The 17,836-nt window shown below is 40.1% G+C and overlaps 1 protein-coding gene across 1 annotated transcript; it reads right to left on the bottom strand.

Annotated features, from left to right (window-relative positions):
• Positions 1-1,886: 1,886 nt before the first annotated feature.
• Positions 1,887-10,059, bottom strand: LOC146662553 (uncharacterized). The gene is made up of 4 exons (XM_085419225.1): positions 9,962-10,059; positions 7,368-7,473; positions 5,453-6,553; positions 1,887-5,127 (listed from the first exon to the last, which is right to left on the bottom strand). Exons 2-4 carry the CDS (start codon positions 7,383-7,385, stop codon positions 4,435-4,437), a joined length of 1,812 nt encoding a protein of 603 aa, XP_085275351.1. The 5' UTR covers positions 7,386-7,473; positions 9,962-10,059; the 3' UTR covers positions 1,887-4,434.
• Between the last annotated feature and the right edge of the window lie 7,777 nt (positions 10,060-17,836).

The following is a 17,836-nucleotide window of genomic DNA, read 5'->3' as shown; positions in this document are numbered from 1 at the left end:
AATAAAAGTATATGTTTTTGTCAATGTACCATAATAACAGAAGCGAAACGCAATGTTGTGTCAGGACAATTCACCATTTATGCACAATAAACAAAGGACCATAGCGCAACAATTTCTGTTCAGCGCCAGACTTGCTTGTAACTTATATCACCAATTATGTTATGAAAAATTACGTGTTAACTACTACAAAACACTTACCTTTGTGGAAATGCTTGGAGCAGACTAACCTGTGAGCTGGAGTGTTCTGGGACGTTATATTTAGTCTTCGAATGGCTGCAATCCAGGCCATCCGTTGGCTCTTTGTTACTTCAGAAACATGGCTTGAACAATTTCTCTTCAACGACGTAATCCGATAACAACCGATCTCTTTACACGTCGGCTTCCCGTAGCTCTCATGTGACCGGCTATTGCTGTTAATAATACAACAGCTTCTTGCCATTTTTGTTTCTTTTTAATCGCTGTGTAACTGATTTCAATCCGGTCGTTAAGTGATGATGTGACGAATCCTACTTCCGGACCTAAAGTAGTCTGCGTTTAATATGGCTTTTGTGTTGTTAACATGTTTAATGTTTTGTATTTTCTTCTATTTAATCTCAAAAAGCTCCTAAAACAGTCAGTGATCACTGTTGACCTCCCTCGGCTTTTATTACCGCTAATCATTTATTTAAGCTCAGTTTTTAAAACCTTAGGATGTAACTACAGCCCAGCCCACGCAGCAGTATATGAATGACTAACCTCGTATTGTGGATGGATTATCTCAGTTGTTCTCCTGGCTGAAGTTTGGTCTTTTTACAGCATCCTGCCATGCGATTACATTTGTTCCTGACCACCGAGAACACTCACGTTAACTTTTATCGAGTGGAAAAAAAGTTAGCTTGTTTATATTATGCTAACATGGCTGTGTCGCTAGCGGTCACGTAGCACATCATTATATACCAGCTAGCCAAACTTCAGTAACCCTACAAACGTCACTTTAGTTTTCTGTCTTCATTTATGTTGGAAGTGATAACAGAGCTGTACGTTTCAAATTGTTTCCAAAACCCCGCAGTCAGGACATGCTATATTGTATTTATGTCTGTGAAGGTTCTCAGTCATCCAGGTCATCGTAGTCAAAGGAGCTTGCAAAGAAAAGCGTCTGGACTTCTTTAAGTTACTTGAAGACGTTTCACCTCTCATCCGAGAAGCTTCTTCAGTTCTAAGGTCAAATGGTGGAGAGTCCCAGATATAAACCTAGTGGGAGTAACCCCCCACAGAGGGACCAAGATAAGATGTCCTGATAAGAAGGACAGACGCAACAACATTGTCATCCCCTATGTAGCCGGTGTATCAGAAAAACTCAGGAGAGTTTTCTCCAAGCATGACATCCCGGTGCATTTCAGACCCAGCAACACGCTCAGACAAAAACTGGTTCACCCGAAAGACAAAACCCCTTCCCAGACGCCTTAACGCCCACTCACATCCTGGGCCATCTGATCTCAGGAATTCGCATGATAAGGTGGGGCCAGGTTTCACAATGAACTCACCCGAAACTCTGGCTGATTGGGACCCACACCCAGTTTCACACCTTGTCTCAGGCGATTAGAGGATCATCAGGGGGTCCTTTTGTCCCTCTGTGGGGGGTTACTCCCACTAGGTTTATATCTGGGACTCTCCACCATTTGACCTTAGAACTGAAGAAGCTTCTCGGATGAGAGGTGAAACGTCTTCAAGTAACTTAAAGAAGTCCAGACGCTTTTCTTTGCAAGCTCCTTTGACTATATTGTATTTAGATAGAAGCTAGAGAGCTAACTTCCTGCTAACTTCTAACTCCATTAAATGTCATAAATTCAGTTTTCATGGATGGCTGGATGTTAAACTCAATTGTTACACCTGGTAGAGCAGAATGCTGATCATTTTATTAAAGACTTTAGACAGTTTTTCAACTAATAATAATAATAATAATAATAATAATAATAATAATAATAATAATAATAATAATAATAATGGATTGGATTTATATAGCGCTTTTCAAGGGACCCAAAGCGCTTTACAATGCCACTATTCAATCACTCTGACATTCACACACTGGTGGAGGCAAACCACATTTGTAGCCACAGCTGCCCTGGGGCAGACTGACAGAAGCGAGGCTTCCATAACGCGCCATCAGATGAAGTTTACGAAAGAACAGAACATGAACATAAAAAAACAAGGGGTAAAACAATAATTACATGAGTACACGAAAAAAAATCAACATATATAAATATTGTTCTGAGAGCCTTTTTGTTGGTTGAGTCTGATATTAATTGTATGTACTATTCCATATCCTTATAAAAAGGCAAAAATATGGCATTTTATTAATAAACTTACATTTATGGATAGAAAATTTAGCTAAACGTATTAAGAAATGTATAATAAAAAAAATTTATCATTCTTCCTGGAGAACTTAAAGAAACAGAATAAAACATTTTCCCATCATTAAGAAAACTCCCTTAAAATATGGACAATAACAAAACTGCTAAATTCTTCCAGAATCTCTGTGTAGAGGAACAGTACCAACAAAGATGTGTCACAGTTTCTGGATGATCCCCACAGAAAGTTCAACTAGTATTTATGTCTCTTTTAAATGTTGCCATATAGTGACTGGCTGGGTAACATTTATGAAGAATTTTACATGAGATCTCCTTCACCTTGTTTACAATTAGATATTTATGGGCTCATCCAGACTGTCTTCCAGGTGATATCTGGAACATGTTGGTTCCAGTAAGATATTATGTATATGGGAGAGACACGTTATCTTCTTGGAATAAACTACGTATTCTCTTATTGCTGTTACCAAGTTCCTGTGAAAAGCAGATTTTTCCCACTGCTGACTCAGCTGGATCAGGGAGAGTGACTGAGGTAGATATTGAACTGTCAGTGTTTTTATATAACATTAAAGTACCTGAGTGTATGGCACCAAGCACCATTGAGAATTCCCAAACACTGATGGGAAAATTATATAGTGTAAGGGATTCATTGTAAGTAAGTAGTGCTCCCTCTTTATTAACCAGCTGAGCCACCAATAGGATCCCATTTTGGACCCAAGTTTCCAGGAAAAGTGATAATAAAAGAAATAAAATATCTCTGTTGTTCCAGATGAGTTATATGTGTGGTGAGAAGTTGTGTTTATAAATGAGGGTCCACGCTAAGAGGACTTGCTTATGGAAGGATGAAAGATTTACAGGGAGTTTTCCAACACTGTAATTACAATTTAAAATAAAATTAAAGCCACCAAAATAGGAGAAAATATGATATGGTATAAAATTCCAGATAGAGGTAGGGTTTTAAGAAAATGTTTAGCCCAAATCATTTTGAAAGTGTTATTTAAAGTAGAAAAGTCTAAAATGTTAAGCTCACCTGATTCATAGTTATTCATCACAACAGATTTTCTAATATGTGTACGGTTTTTCCATATAAAATTAAAGAGCATGCGGTCAATGTCTTTACTAATTTTCTTATCCAGATGTAAGGAGAGAGCAGCATATGCCAGTCGTGATATCCCTTCAGTTTTAGTAATTGACACTCTACCTGTCAGAGCAACACGTTCTCACTCCCAACTCGTCAAATGTATGACACATGGTCAGGCTCCCTCTGCTTCACTTATCGACGTGCAGGGTACCCCCCTCGCATCGAGAATTGACGTGCAGGGTCCTCCCATTGAATACTATGCTGCTCCCTAATCGTTGTTTATTGACGACAAGAGATTTCCGCGGAAGAGCCTCTTGTTTGTATATTTATACATTTCCGAAATCACATTGTAGTGACGTATACTGAACACAATATATTGTGTAATGTAAACAACTACCTGAGAAACAGCAGATAAATTCATTTTAGTTATTACTTCTGTATCGTGTATTGCATTTATGGATGGAGTGGTGTATGCTGGGTAATGGCACAGCTAGCGACTGGGTGACTTTATTCACCCGCTTCGGCTGTTATCAGTCCATACAATGGGCATTATTAGCACAAATCAATCCCATAGATATGGGCCATCTCCTTCTAGATTGTTCAGAAGGTTGTTATCATCCATCCACATGGAGGATCACTAACAGGAGCGTGGGAAGACTCCAGAATCCACTCTGGCTGGAATCCGGTGGATTTAGCAGTGTTTACAGGTAAGACCATTTAAACGGAAAGCATTTATAGAATGACTATTAAAAGTCAGTGAGTGTCAATAATCATGAGTGAACTCCCCGATGAAGCCTTGTGTGCTAAAACATGTCAGAGTTTAAAGGTTAAACATGAGTTTCCAAAACGTTTTGCTGGAGAACAATGAACTATTTGACTGAGTTTCAATTATTTACAGACGAGCAAAACCAGGACAGAGAAAAAAGGACAAAACTGACTCAGTAAAACGACAGAAAATAAGATCCCATGTAAATCTGTATTATGTAGACGTTCAGCCCAGCAACCAGTTCAGTTCAACACAAGTTTAAATGATTCTATCTGAACTCTGTGGAGCCTGATCTCAAGCTTTTTGAGTCTGACACTGAAACCAGAGGATCTTTCTGTCTCTTCAGATTCACTGTGATCCAGTGATGGGAGTGATTTCAGCCCTGAGTGATCACACTGATGTTTGCACAGAGCAGACAATGAGGTGAATGTTTTGGCACATTGGTAACAGTGAAACAGTTTATTAGTAACGTGGGATCGTTTGTGTTCGGAGTATGAACTGAGATTCCTGAAGCTCTTGTCACACTGGTCACAGCTGTAGTTTCCTTCCACGTGTGTACGTTCATGCTTGTTACAAGTACTTGAATCTGAGAAGCTTTTGTCACAGTGTCTGCACTTGTATGGTTTCTCTCCTGTGTGGACTCGTTTGTGTGTTTTAAGCTCCCTTGCAGTGGTGAAGGATGACCCACACTGATCACAGAGGTGCTTTTTAACCCCACTGTGAATCAGTTCATGCCGTTTTAAGTCACCTGATGTGGTGAAGCTTCTCCCACATTCTTTGCAGTATTTCACTTTGTCTCCAGTGTGTCTACGTTGATGTATTTTTAGGTCAGCTTGGCAACTGAAAGTTTTTCCACAAAGGTCACAATGAAAGTCTTTCCCACCACCACGGTGATGACAGGGTTGAGAACTGGATCCATCTGTGTCGCTCTGCTTCTAAACAAAGACACAAAGACAGTGTACGTCAGTCCTTCAACATTTTTATCCTGAACGTCGCCTGAAATAAAGAGCATCTCTGCAGACGTCCAATTACATTTGACTGTTTCAGTTAACACACTCAGTTTACTGGGCTGCAATAACTACAATACTACCACCATAATACTACAGTAATACTAAAATCATAACTGACATGAAAATCTGAATAATCACTCAGAGCTGCTTTTCCATGCAGTAGAATTGCTAACATGCTAACACAGTTTAATGAGCAGAGTTGTTCCAAACAGTCAGGCTAAAATGACAAGATAACAATATAAATACATACCTCACAGTAACTGCACTTGGAGAGTCTCTTTCTGGTGTGGATCTGTTGGTGTCGTCTCAGGTAATGTGGAGATTTAAAAGTCTTCTCACACAGGTCACATTGATAAGGTCTCTCCTCAGTGTGGGTAAACATGTGTCGTTGTAACTTTTCGTCTGTTGTAAAGTATTTGCCACACTGTTCACAGCAGTACACATCATGTCTGGTGTGAATGCGTAGGTGTATATTTCTGTGCCCTATCTGACTGAAGGTTTTTCCACAGATGTCACAGCTGTACGCCTTAATTCCAGAGTGGCTAACTAGATGCCTCTGTAAGTTGCTACTTTGAGTAAAAGCTCTGCCACACTGATCACAGCTGTACGCTTTAACTCCACTGTGGATGAGTTGGTGTCTTTTTAGGTAACCCTTCCAGGAAAAAGACTTTCCACACAAGTCACAGCTGAACGGTCTCTCTCCAGTGTGGATGACCTGATGCTGTTTTAGATGATCTTTCAAAGTAAAACCCTTCCCACACTCGTCACAGCTGTACGCCTTAATTCCAGAGTGGGTAACAAGATGCCTCTGTAAGCTGCTACTGTGAGTAAAACCTCTGCCACACTGATCACAGCTGTACGCTTTAACTCCACTGTGGATGAGTTGGTGTTGTTTTAGGGAATCCTTCCAGGAAAAAGACTTTCCACACAAGTCACAGCTGAACGGTCTCTCTCCAGTGTGGATGACCTGATGCTGTTTTAGATTAGCCTTCTCAGTAAACTCCTTCCCACACTCGTCACAGCTGTACGCCTTAATTCCAGAGTGGGTAACTAGATGCCTCTGTAAGCTGCTACTGTGAGTAAAAGCTCTGCCACACTGATCACAGCTGTACGCTTTAACTCCACTGTGGATGAGTTGGTGTTGTTTTAGGGAATCCTTCCAGGAAAAAGACTTTCCACACAAGTCACAGCTGAACGGTCTCTCTCCAGTGTGGATGACCTGATGCTGTTTTAGGTTAGACTTCACAGTAAACTCCTTTCCACAATCGTCACAGGTGTGTTTTTTCTCTCCCTTTCTTCTGTGAGGTTTGTCGGCCTCCTGAGAGCGCTGACTTCTGGCTCCATGTTGGTCCTGCAGTGACAGAGATACAAACAGAGGCAGTGAGTGAAATGCAGTCGTGGAACAAACTCAACCTTCAAACTCCCTCCATTAACACTAGTTTTAAACCTGAAGGTGGAGTGTGGCACCAAACACCTTAAAGGTCTCTTATCCCCACCTGCTGGTAGTTCTAACACATTACACCCAACCAGCTGTTAAAAATAATTCATGACTGTTTAAGCAGTGTTTAAAATCATGCCCATCTCTCCTGATTGTACACACACACACACACACACACACACACACACACACACACACACACACACACACACACACACACACTTTTATATTATTTTATAATTTATATTATTTTGTTGTTTTCTATTACATATTTCTATAATTTGTATAGATTTATACATAACTATTCAGTGATATTAAATCCTATGTTTGTTTATTTGTTTATTCATAAGGAACCCCATTAGCTTCCACAACAGATGTTGCTCGTCTTCTGTCATATACAATCACATGGAGGAAAAAACATGGCAGCGACGGAGAATGAGAAGGGTGAAAGCGGATCGTTGAATGAAACAGATGAACCAGAATTGGTTTGTAAAAATGCTGCAACTTCCGTGATGTGGAACTGGTTTAGCTTTCGTACGTCAGATACACAACAAACATTATTTGTGGTAGAGCATGCTAGCAGGCCGTCGTTATTACTGTGTTTTTTTAGAGTTGTAAAGTATTTTGTCTAGTGTCAATTATATCATCAGCTACATCATTAACGCAAATTTTCAAATGTATATCGTGATAAATATTTTTGGTCATATCGCCCTGCTCTGTCTGTCACCTTCTGTGTTGAGCTCATTGTTTCCTCTGTAGTGGCTGAGCTGAGTCCAAGTAGCTGAAAATGTTCCTCTGCTGCTCCGTCAGACTCTTCTCCTCCTGCTGATCAGCTGGGACACAAAACACATCTTTGTTAGGCTCCACACTGCACTGAAGAGTCAAAGTGTCTCATATGTTCATCTGACAAGTAAAAGAACACATTTTTTTTTCCCAAGGTGGGCAACTTATTGGAAACAAACACAAAAGGTTTGAGCACTGATACCTGGCATTGCTGGCATTGAAAGATGCAATGCCAGCAATGTGGATGGTTAAGACTAAAACAATCATTAAGCAAAGACTAACCCCCACCTAGAGCTGGGCGATATAAGATTTTTTCATATCACCATATGTTTTTTTTTCATTTCAGGCGATAACGATATCTATCACGATAAGCCAAATAACTATATTTGTAAGATTTAAATGTGCCGTTGCTCACAAGTAAAATGTGAAATAATCAGCAGCTTGTTTTTATTTAAATATTTATTTCCCATAATAAGTTCAACAGGGTAGATGTACTTAAGGAACATGAGACTTTTTCAGATAAATAAAGGCAAATATTGCAAACTACACAAAAGGCAGCCGCTAAAGCGTTTAAGTTTCAAAATAGAACAAACGAAACAGACTACTAAATTGTCAATTCCACTTAGAAACAAAATATTAATTCTAAAAAAATTTGTTTTACAGAAGAACAGACAAAACTGACTAACTTTTGTCAATATCAAATAAACTGAGAACTAAAAGGAAATTCTCAATCTCTCCTTGTTTTATAGCTTAGCTTTTCAAACAGTTTTAACAGTGACTTTAGTCTGACAAAAGCCGAATGACGAATTAGTGCTTTCAGTCAGAGATTGAGCATGCACCGGTTTATTGTATTTCCAGACTTGCTTTCGGCACAATTTACAGTGCGCGCTACTCTGTTTTTTGTCAGACTTGAAATAGCCGAAATACCTTCACACTACGGAACTTATATGGCTCTTCCATTCGACAAACTCTCCAGCATTGGAAACATAATTGTTTTTTTCTTCGGTAACCTTCGTTCACGCTCTCGGTTGATTTTTCTCTAGTCGGTGTTATGGATTCAAATATTGGGATGGAGACAAGAGGAAAAACCACAATAACAACACTGGTCCGGCCGGGTTGAGTCAAACGATGATTTTAATGAACACACGCGTGGGAGATGGACACCGTGCGCAGACAGCATCAGATCTCAAAATGGTGGAGCATTGATCAAACTCTTATAGCCTCTGGTGCCCCCACCTTATCATAAAAGCCTAAACATTCACATTCTTTCTCTCACACAGCGCCTAAGCTACGACCTTGGCTCCCCGTTTATCTGCTCCTGCTGAGATGGGGCAGAAAACTCCAGTATGCTCTGTTCTCTTCTAATCAGACAAATAAGGCGATGACTTTCTGCGAACAGTATTTCTTATAACTCAGCAATATAATGCATCATATAACAATATCATTCATTCACAACAAATCAGCAGTCTAATGTAATGCAACTCAGTTTAACAAATGCAATAGTTATCACCTTCTTCTAATTCAGGAGAATAATGCAAACTAAAACTACATAATCATTCACAATCTTTAATTAGGGGTCTAACATGGCATAAAATAATATTATAATCTCACATCGGCAAACTCATTTCCTTCATTACCTGGGCAGCCCGGCTGGCTGCTTCCCAAACAAATACACATGTGCGCCTTGGCGCTTGTGCTGCACGTAACAAGTCACGTGATGCTGCGGCTGTGATTGGTTCGGCTCTGTGCTACTTAATTTGGATTGGCTGTTCTTTTTTTTTTTTTTTTTTTTTTTTTTTGAGAGGACAAGAGCGGCGAGGTCTATCGCGATAGTTTAATTTTTCTATCGAGAAAAAGTTATTTCGCAATACATATCATTATCGTTCTATCACCAAGCTCTACCCACACCACGATTTTTTGATATGGGTAACCGCCCGTGTCGCCCGTATCAAAAACCGCTACTGCGTGTCACAAGTTAATCTGGCTGTAGGCTATGGTACTTGGCCAGAGGTTGCGCTGGTTGACTCGACTCCATTTGAGTGCACACAAAGTAAATTGCACGCTTTAGTTGTGCAGCGAAAATGAAAATCGCCCGTATCAAAAACCGCTACTGCCTATACTACTGTGCTGTGATGTCGCTCGTAAGGGTGAAACTCATTGTGAAACGTTTGAGAACCACTGCTACAGAACAATGGAGATTTCCGTTATATGGTAACGCCCTTAACTCACGTGACGCCCAGAATTGTACAATACTGATGCTCGAGAGCGCGCGTGTGATGCCAGTATGTGTAGAGTGTTGAGCGCGTGATCAGTGGTGAGAAAAACAAACCACGAAACTTGAGCTTTCTATGCTCGTGGCTCACTTGCACTTCTAATCTATTCGTTTGCACACTTACACACACCCAGCAGCTGTGGTCTCCTGTTTTGCTACACTCTGGAGAGCCTCGCCTTTAACGGTCTCCTCTCACAGAGAGCAACAGAAAACTTCGAAAAACTCGAGATTGACTGAACTCAGTTCAAAGTTACCTTGACACTTACCTTTAGATGTGAGAGGTAGCGATGGTCCGCTTGAAGCTGACGCTCCGGTGCGTGTGTCAGAAAGATAAACACGCTGCTTCAGAAGCACCGTGTCGAGGTTCGATTCGTTTGGCCAGAGTCACGTGATTAGTGACGTCTGAAGCTTCATTTAGAGTGTACTTTTTTTATTACTGAACTTTATTGAAACACACAATAAGTATACAACATACACGAAAGAACAGAACATGAACATACAAAATCAGGGGTAAAAAAAACTAATTATATGAGTACGTGAAAAAATCAACATATAAATATTGTTCTGAGAGCCTTTTTGTTGGTTGAGTCTGATATTAATTGTATGTACAATTCCATATCCTTATAAAAACGCAGAAATATGGTTTTTTATTAATAAGCTTACATTTATGGATAAACTATTTATCTAAAAGTATTAACAAATTTATCATTCTTCCTGGTGAACTTAAAGAAACAGAATAAAACATTTCCCCATCATTAAGAAAACTCCCTTAAAATATGGACAATAACAAAACTGTTAAATTCTTCCAGAATCTCTGTGTAGAGGAACAGTACCAAAAAAGATGTGTCACAGTTTCTGGATGATGCCCACAGAAAGTTCAATTAGTATTTATGTGTCTTTTAAATGTTACCATATAGTGACTGGCAGGGTAACATTTATGAAGAATTTTATATGAGATTTCCTTCACCTTGTTTACAATTAGATATTTATGGGCTCATCCTGACTGTCTTCCAGGTGATATCTGGAACATGTTGGTTCCAGTAAGATATTATATATATGGGAGAGACACGATATCTTCTTGGAATAAACTACGTATTCTCTTATTGCTGTTACCAAGTTCCTGTGAAAAGCAGATTTTTCCCACTGCTGACTCAGCTGGATCAGGGAGAGTGACTGAGGTAGATATTGACCTGTCAGTGTTTTTATATAACATTAAGGGTATGGCACCAAGCACCATTGAGAATTCCCAAACACTGACTTGAAAATTATATAGTGTAAGGAATTCATTGTAAGTAAGTAGTGCTCCCTCTTTATTAACCAGCTGAGCCATCAATAGGATCCCATTTTGGACTCAAGTTTCCAGGAAATGTGATTTATTTTTAAATAAAATATGTCCGTTGTTTTTCCATATAAAATTAAAGAGCATGCAGTCAATGTCTTTACTAATCTTCTTATCCAGATGTAAGGAGAGAGCAGCATATGCCAGTCGGGATATCCCTTCAGCTTTAGTAATTAAAACTCTACCTTTCAGAGATAAATCCCTTTGCAGCCACTGGTTGAACTTTTTTCGGATTCTTTTTTGTATAATCGGAGTGAAGTTTGACGAGCATCTTGACTTTTGGTCTTTGGATATTAACAAATTTTTATCATTAGAGAAAAAATTACCAATAATCATCCCACAGATGTAATATTATCTACAGCTACTTTTAGTACCATCGATGTTAAGTTAGACTCTTTTTCTCCAATTGATCTTTCTGAGTTAACTTCAATAATTACTTCCTCCAAACCATCAGCTCTTTCTTTTGCTCTCGGAGGAGGTGGACGCACTTTTTCTCCTCTCCCTTATCTTCCCTGCTTATGTCCTTGTCTAGTCTCGTGGGGGTTTTTTTGTATTTTCCCTGGAACACTCTCTCACAGTCTGTTCTCTAAAACCTAAAAGAGGAATTATGGATTGGATCAACTGGTCCCTAAATGCAATTGACACCCCTTTCTCAACGAGAAGTTTGGGCTTGGGTGAGCCTGAGTGCTGAAGATATCTACCTATTCGGAACCATGGTAACAGGGTTCTGGCTGATCGGAGCTGGCTTGGCCCTGGCTTATCGAAGAATTAAGAAAGCGGAATCGGCTGTTCAAACCCCCACAAGGCTGCCCACTGGGATTGGAACGATGGGAGAGGCGTGAGTTTCTCAAAATGGGCTCATTGAGTCAGCACGGATAAGATCTTGGAGAGGCTACGGCTGCTGTGAATACTCAGAATAAGATCTCTGACTGCAAACTGGATACATCTTGGAAGGGCTAGCTCGGAATAACATCTCTGGGCGCAAAATTGGATTACATCTCGGGGAGGCACACTGCTGTGAGTTCTCAGAAATTGGCTCCTTGAGCACAAGAAATGACAACATCACAGAACGCAAGCATGGCGAAGCTCGCGGCTCTCCAACGGGAGAGTGAGAGACCAGTGTTGGACTGTAGAACTGCTTTGAAATTCATATGAGCTGTTCGCACTAAAGTAAAAAATACCATTACTTCATGCGGATACCCTCTCGGCGCCAGCTGCAAGGCCGGAGCTGAACACCCTGATAACGACTGTGTTTAGTCTGTTCCTTCCCATTCCATGCAAGGCCACCAGGGTTGGCTGGAAGACTGTTTACTTAGCCTGGCAGGGCGAAGGACACTGTCTCAGCTGAACTATGGACACGCACACACATACATATACTGATACTGATAAGCACTCACCGACGCATCACCCTCCCTACCCCGGATCCAACGCCACCTCCAACGCTTACCTCCCCTCTGATGTGGACATCGGGTCAGTTGGAGGCGCAATTGAAAGATTGCAGCGGTCCCAGATCAGATGTACACACTGGAACTCTTTCCCATGTTGCTTGTCTGTGTTTATTGTGCTATGGTGTGTTGATATCTGTGCATTCCTGTATTATCCTTTTGTGTTACACATTTCAATGTTTGTTCCTCGCTACCTAGCCTGACCTGTCTCCCCAATGTGATGTTTGTGTATTGTATGTACGGTCGGCAAGGTCTGTCATCTCGGTTGTGGGCAAAAGACCTGCAACTGACAAATAAAGGCTATCTCATCATCATCTCTCATCATCTCATCAACGTGTCTTTTATACCCCATTCCTACAAAACTGCTCAAAGACGTCCTGCCATTAATTAATTCTTGAGTCTTAAATATGATCAACCTATCTCTAATAATCAGCTATGTACCACAGGCCTACAAGGTGGCTGTAGTTAAACCTTTACTCAAAAAGCATCGGTCTTAGCTAATTATAGGCCAATCTCCAACCTTCCTTTCATATCAAAAATCCTTGAAAGAGTAGTTGTCAAACAGCTAACAGATCATCTGCAGAGGAATGGCTTATTTGAAGAGTTTCAGTCAGGTTTCAGAGCTCATCACAGCACAGAAACAGCTTTAGTGAAGGTTACAAATTATCTTCTTATGGCCTCTGACAGAGGACTCATCTCTGTGCTTGTCCTGTTAGACCTTAGTGCTGCGTTCGATACTGTTGACCATAATATCTTATTAGAGCGATTAGAACATGCTGTAGGTATTACAGGTACTGTGCTGCAGTGGTTTGTATCATATCTATCTAATAGACTCCAATTTGTACATGTAAATGGAGAGTCCTCTTCACCCACTAAGGTCAATTATAGAGTTCCACAGGGTTCAGTGCTAGGACCAATTCAATTTACATTATACATGCTTCCCTTAGGCAGCATCATTAGAAGACATAGCATAATCTATCCATGAAACCAGGTAACACACACCAATTAGTTAAACTGCAGGAATGTCTTAAAGACATAAAGACCTGGATGGCCGCTAACTTTCTGCTTCTTAATTCAGATAAAACTGAGGTTATTGTACTCGGCCCTGAAAGTCTTAGAAATATGTTATCTAACCAGATTCTTACTCTGGATGGCATTACCTTGGCCTCCAGTAATGCTGTGAGGAACCTTGAAGTCATTTTTGACCAGGATATATCCTTCAATGCACATATTAAATAAACATATAAGACTGCCTTCTTCCATTTGCGCAACATCTCTAAAATTAGAAATATCCTGTCTCAGAGTGATGCTGAAAAACTAGTTCATGCATTTATTACTTCCAGTCTGGACTACTGTAATTCATTATTATCAGGATGTCCTAAAAACTCACTGAAAAGCCTTCAGCTAATCCAAAATGCTGCAGCAAGAGTACTGACAGGGACTAGAAAGACAGATCATATTTCTCCTGTTTTGGCTTCCCTTCATTGGCTTCCTGTTAAATCCAGAATTGAATTCAAAATCCTGCTCCTCACATACAAGGTCTTAAATAATCAGGCCCCATCTTATCTTAATGACCTTGTAGTACCATATCACCCTATTAGAGCACTTCGCTCTCGCTCTGCAGGCCTACTTGCTGTCCCTACAGGGAGTGCAGAATTATTAGGAAAATGAGTATTTTGTCCACATCATCCTCTTCATGCATGTTGTCTTACTCCAAGCTGTATAGGCTTGAAAGCCTACTACCAATTAAGCATATTAGGTGATGTGCATCGCTGTAATGAGAAGGGGTGTGGTCTAATGACATTAACACCCTATATCAGGTGTGCATAATTATTAGGCAACATCCTTTCCTTCCTCAGAAAAGTCAAAAATAGTGAGACATCTTGCAGAGGGATGCAGCAGTCTCAAAATTGCAAAGCTTCTGAAGCGTGATCATCGAACAATCATTCAAAATAGTCAACAGGGTCGCAAGAAGCGTGCGGAAAAACCAAGGCGCAAAATAACTGCCCATGAACTGAGAAAAGTCAAGCGTGCAGCTGCCAAGATGCCACTTGCCACCAGTTTGGCCATATTTCAGAGCTGCAACATCACTGGAGTGCCCAAAAGCACAAGGTGTGCAATACTCAGAGACATGGCCAAGGTAAGAAAGGCTGAAAGACGACCACCACTGAACAAGACACACAAGCTGAAACGTCAAGACTGGGCCAAGAAATATCTCAAGACTGATTTTTCTAAGGTTTTATGGACTGATGAAATGAGAGTGAGTCTTGATGGGCCAGATGGATGGGCCCGTGGCTGGATTGGTAAAGGGCAGAGAGCTCCAGTCCGACTCAGACGCCAGCAAGGTGGAGGTGGAGTACTGGTTTGGGCTGGTATCATCAAAGATGAGCTTGTGGGGCCTTTTCGGGTTGAGGATGGAGTCAAGCTCAACTCCCAGTCCTACTGCCAGTTTCTGGAAGACACCTTCTTCAAGCAGTGGTACAGGAAGAAGTCTGCATCCTTCAAGAAAAACATGACAATGCAGGACAATGCTCCATCACACGCATCCAAGTACTCCACAGCGTGGCTGGCAAGAAAGGGTATAAAAGAAGAAAAACTAATGACATGGCCTCCTTGTTCACCTGATCTGAACCCCATTGAGAACCTGTGGTCCATCATCAAATGTGAGATTTACAAGGAGGGAAAACAGTACACCTCTCTGAACAGTGTCTGGGAGGCTGTGGTTGCTGCTGCACGCAATGTTGATGGTGAACAGATCAAAACACTGACAGAATCCATGGATGGCAGGCTTTTGAGTGTCCTTGCAAAGAAAGGTGGCTATATTGGTCGCTGATTTGTTTTTGTTTTGTTTTTGAATGTCAGAAATGTATATTTGTGAATGTGGAGATGTTATATTGGTTTCACTGGTAAAAATAAATAATTGAAATGGGTATATATTTGTTTTCTGTTAATTTGCCTAATAATTGTGCACCGTAATAGTCACCTGCACACACAGATATCCCCCTAAAATAGCTAAAACTAAAAACAAACTAAAAACTACTTCCAAAAACATTCAGCTTTGATATTAATGAGTTTTTTGGGTTCATTGAGAACATGGTTGTTGTTCAATAATAAAATTATTCCTCAAAAATACAACTTGCCTAATAATTCTGCACTCCCTGTGTAGCTACTTTTTACAACAGGTTTTCCCATTAACAGAAAATAGACAGAAACCCTAAAAGAAAATGGCCTTGTTTTACGCACATCAAGAAGGAGTCAGACGACCGTCGGTTCAATCCCGGTCAATGTTTCCTCCGTCGGGTACCATAAATGTATGAGAAACCCCCCAGAGAATTTATTATTTTTGTAAGAGTGAGAAAGAGAGGGAGAGAGAGAATCGATCCAACTTTCCTACAAAACGTTATACCACTCCGGGTCAAGAGGGGCGATATAGCACGGACCGGTCAGATGACTACGCCGGATGGAAACATAACCGGAAGCGTCCCAGGGACTTTCCCTTTGACCTTCATCCTGGAATGATCTGATATCCTCATGTCGGTGTTGTTCCCACATCATCATAATAAATGTTGTACCAGGTTCAACATTGCCAGTGACCAATCACATTGTTGTGACGTCCACCTCATCTGGAACAAGAGAGATATTTTATTTAAAAATAAATCACTTTTCCTGGAAACTTAGGTCCAAAATGGGATCCTATTGGTGGCTCAGCTGGTTAATAAAGAGGGAGTACGACTTACTTACAATGAATTCCTTACATTTTATAATTTTCCCGTAAGTGTTTGGGAATTCTCAATGGTGCTTGGTGCCATACCCTCAGGTACTTTAATGTTATATAAAAACACTGACAGTTCAATATCTACCTCAGTCACTCTCCCTGATCCAGCTGAGTCAGCAGTGGGAAAAATCTGCTTTTCACAGGAACTTGGTAACAGCAATAAGAGAATACGTAGTTTATTCCAAGAAGATATCATGTCTCTCCCATATATATAATATCTTACTGGAACCAACATGTTCCAGATATCACCTGGAAGACAGTCTGGATGATCCCATAAATATCTAATTGCAAACAAGGTGAAGGAAATCTCATATAAAATTCTTCATAAATGTTACCCAGCCAGTCACTATATGGTAACATTTAAAAGACACATAAATACTAATTGAACTTTCTGTGGGGATCATCTAGAAACTGTAGCACATCTTTTTTGGTACTGTTCCTCTACACAGAGATTCTGGAAGAATTTAACAGTTTTGTTATTGTCCATATTTTAAGGGAGTTTTCTTAATGATGGGGAAATGTTTTATTCTGTTTCTTTAAGTTCACCAGGAAGAATGATAAATGTTTTTTTATAATAAATTTGTTAATACTTTTGGCTAATTTTTTATCCATAAATGTAAGTTTATTAATAAATCACCATATTTCTGCCTTTTTAGAAGGATATGGAATAGTACATGAAGGAAACGGTTTCCAAGGCCTAATCCGTGGATCGACTTCCTTCGAGGCGTGGACGTCTATCAGCAGAGAATGTCCCTTAGTCTGTAACACAGTCAAATATATTCTCAAGCAATATTCAAGCATGCCATTCAGCGTGTTAGTACGAGCTCGGGAGCAGCTTGGGAGAACAAGAAAACAGAGACTGCTTTAGATTGTCTTCCCAAATTGACTCAACTTTATTCACAAGTACAACAGTTTATATAGAGGGTAAAATTCATGAGACAGCAGATTATCAGTTTAAACCAGTACAGACCAAGATAAGGGAGCGTCTTCCTGCCCTTGGGTGAAGAAGCATCCTTTGTGTAGTTTATTAGTTCAGCTACAATTGTGATTATCTCAGCGACATATTTTCAAGGCACAAAACGAAGAGTTCTTTCATTAGTGAAATCTGAAACAAACCATTTGGCCTTCAACAGGCGTCTAAAAGATTAAGAAACTAATGTAGCTGAGGGAGTGATCTCTGTGGTATTTCAACCTTGTACCAGCCTGTGATTCTCACACATCAATTCTTGGGTCAAAGAGAAAAATAACTAAAACAAAGGGGCCTTATTGAATGACAGAGTTTTCCTGCATAATGTCACTATAAAACAATATCCAGTAAATGCTACCATGGTACTAAAATACCTAACAGTACATACAATCAATATCAGACTCAACCAACAAAAAGGCTCTCAGAACAATATATATATGTTGATTTTTGCGCATACTGATGAGATAATTTTTTACCCCTGATTTTGTATGTTCATGTTCTGTTCTTTTGTAAACTTCATGTGTTTGTATGTTGTATACTTATTGTGTTTCAATAAAGTTCAATTTTAAAAAAGTACATTCTAAATGAAGCTTCAGACGTCACTAATCACGTGAC

The sequence above is a fragment of the Rhamphochromis longiceps genome, linkage group LG9 (genome assembly GCF_057381845.1).
Source record: "Rhamphochromis longiceps isolate RC_006_pf linkage group LG9, R_longiceps_female_GT1.1, whole genome shotgun sequence".
Taxonomy (NCBI): domain Eukaryota; kingdom Metazoa; phylum Chordata; class Actinopteri; order Cichliformes; family Cichlidae; genus Rhamphochromis; species Rhamphochromis longiceps.
This window is presented reverse-complemented; position numbering and strand designations above follow the sequence as displayed.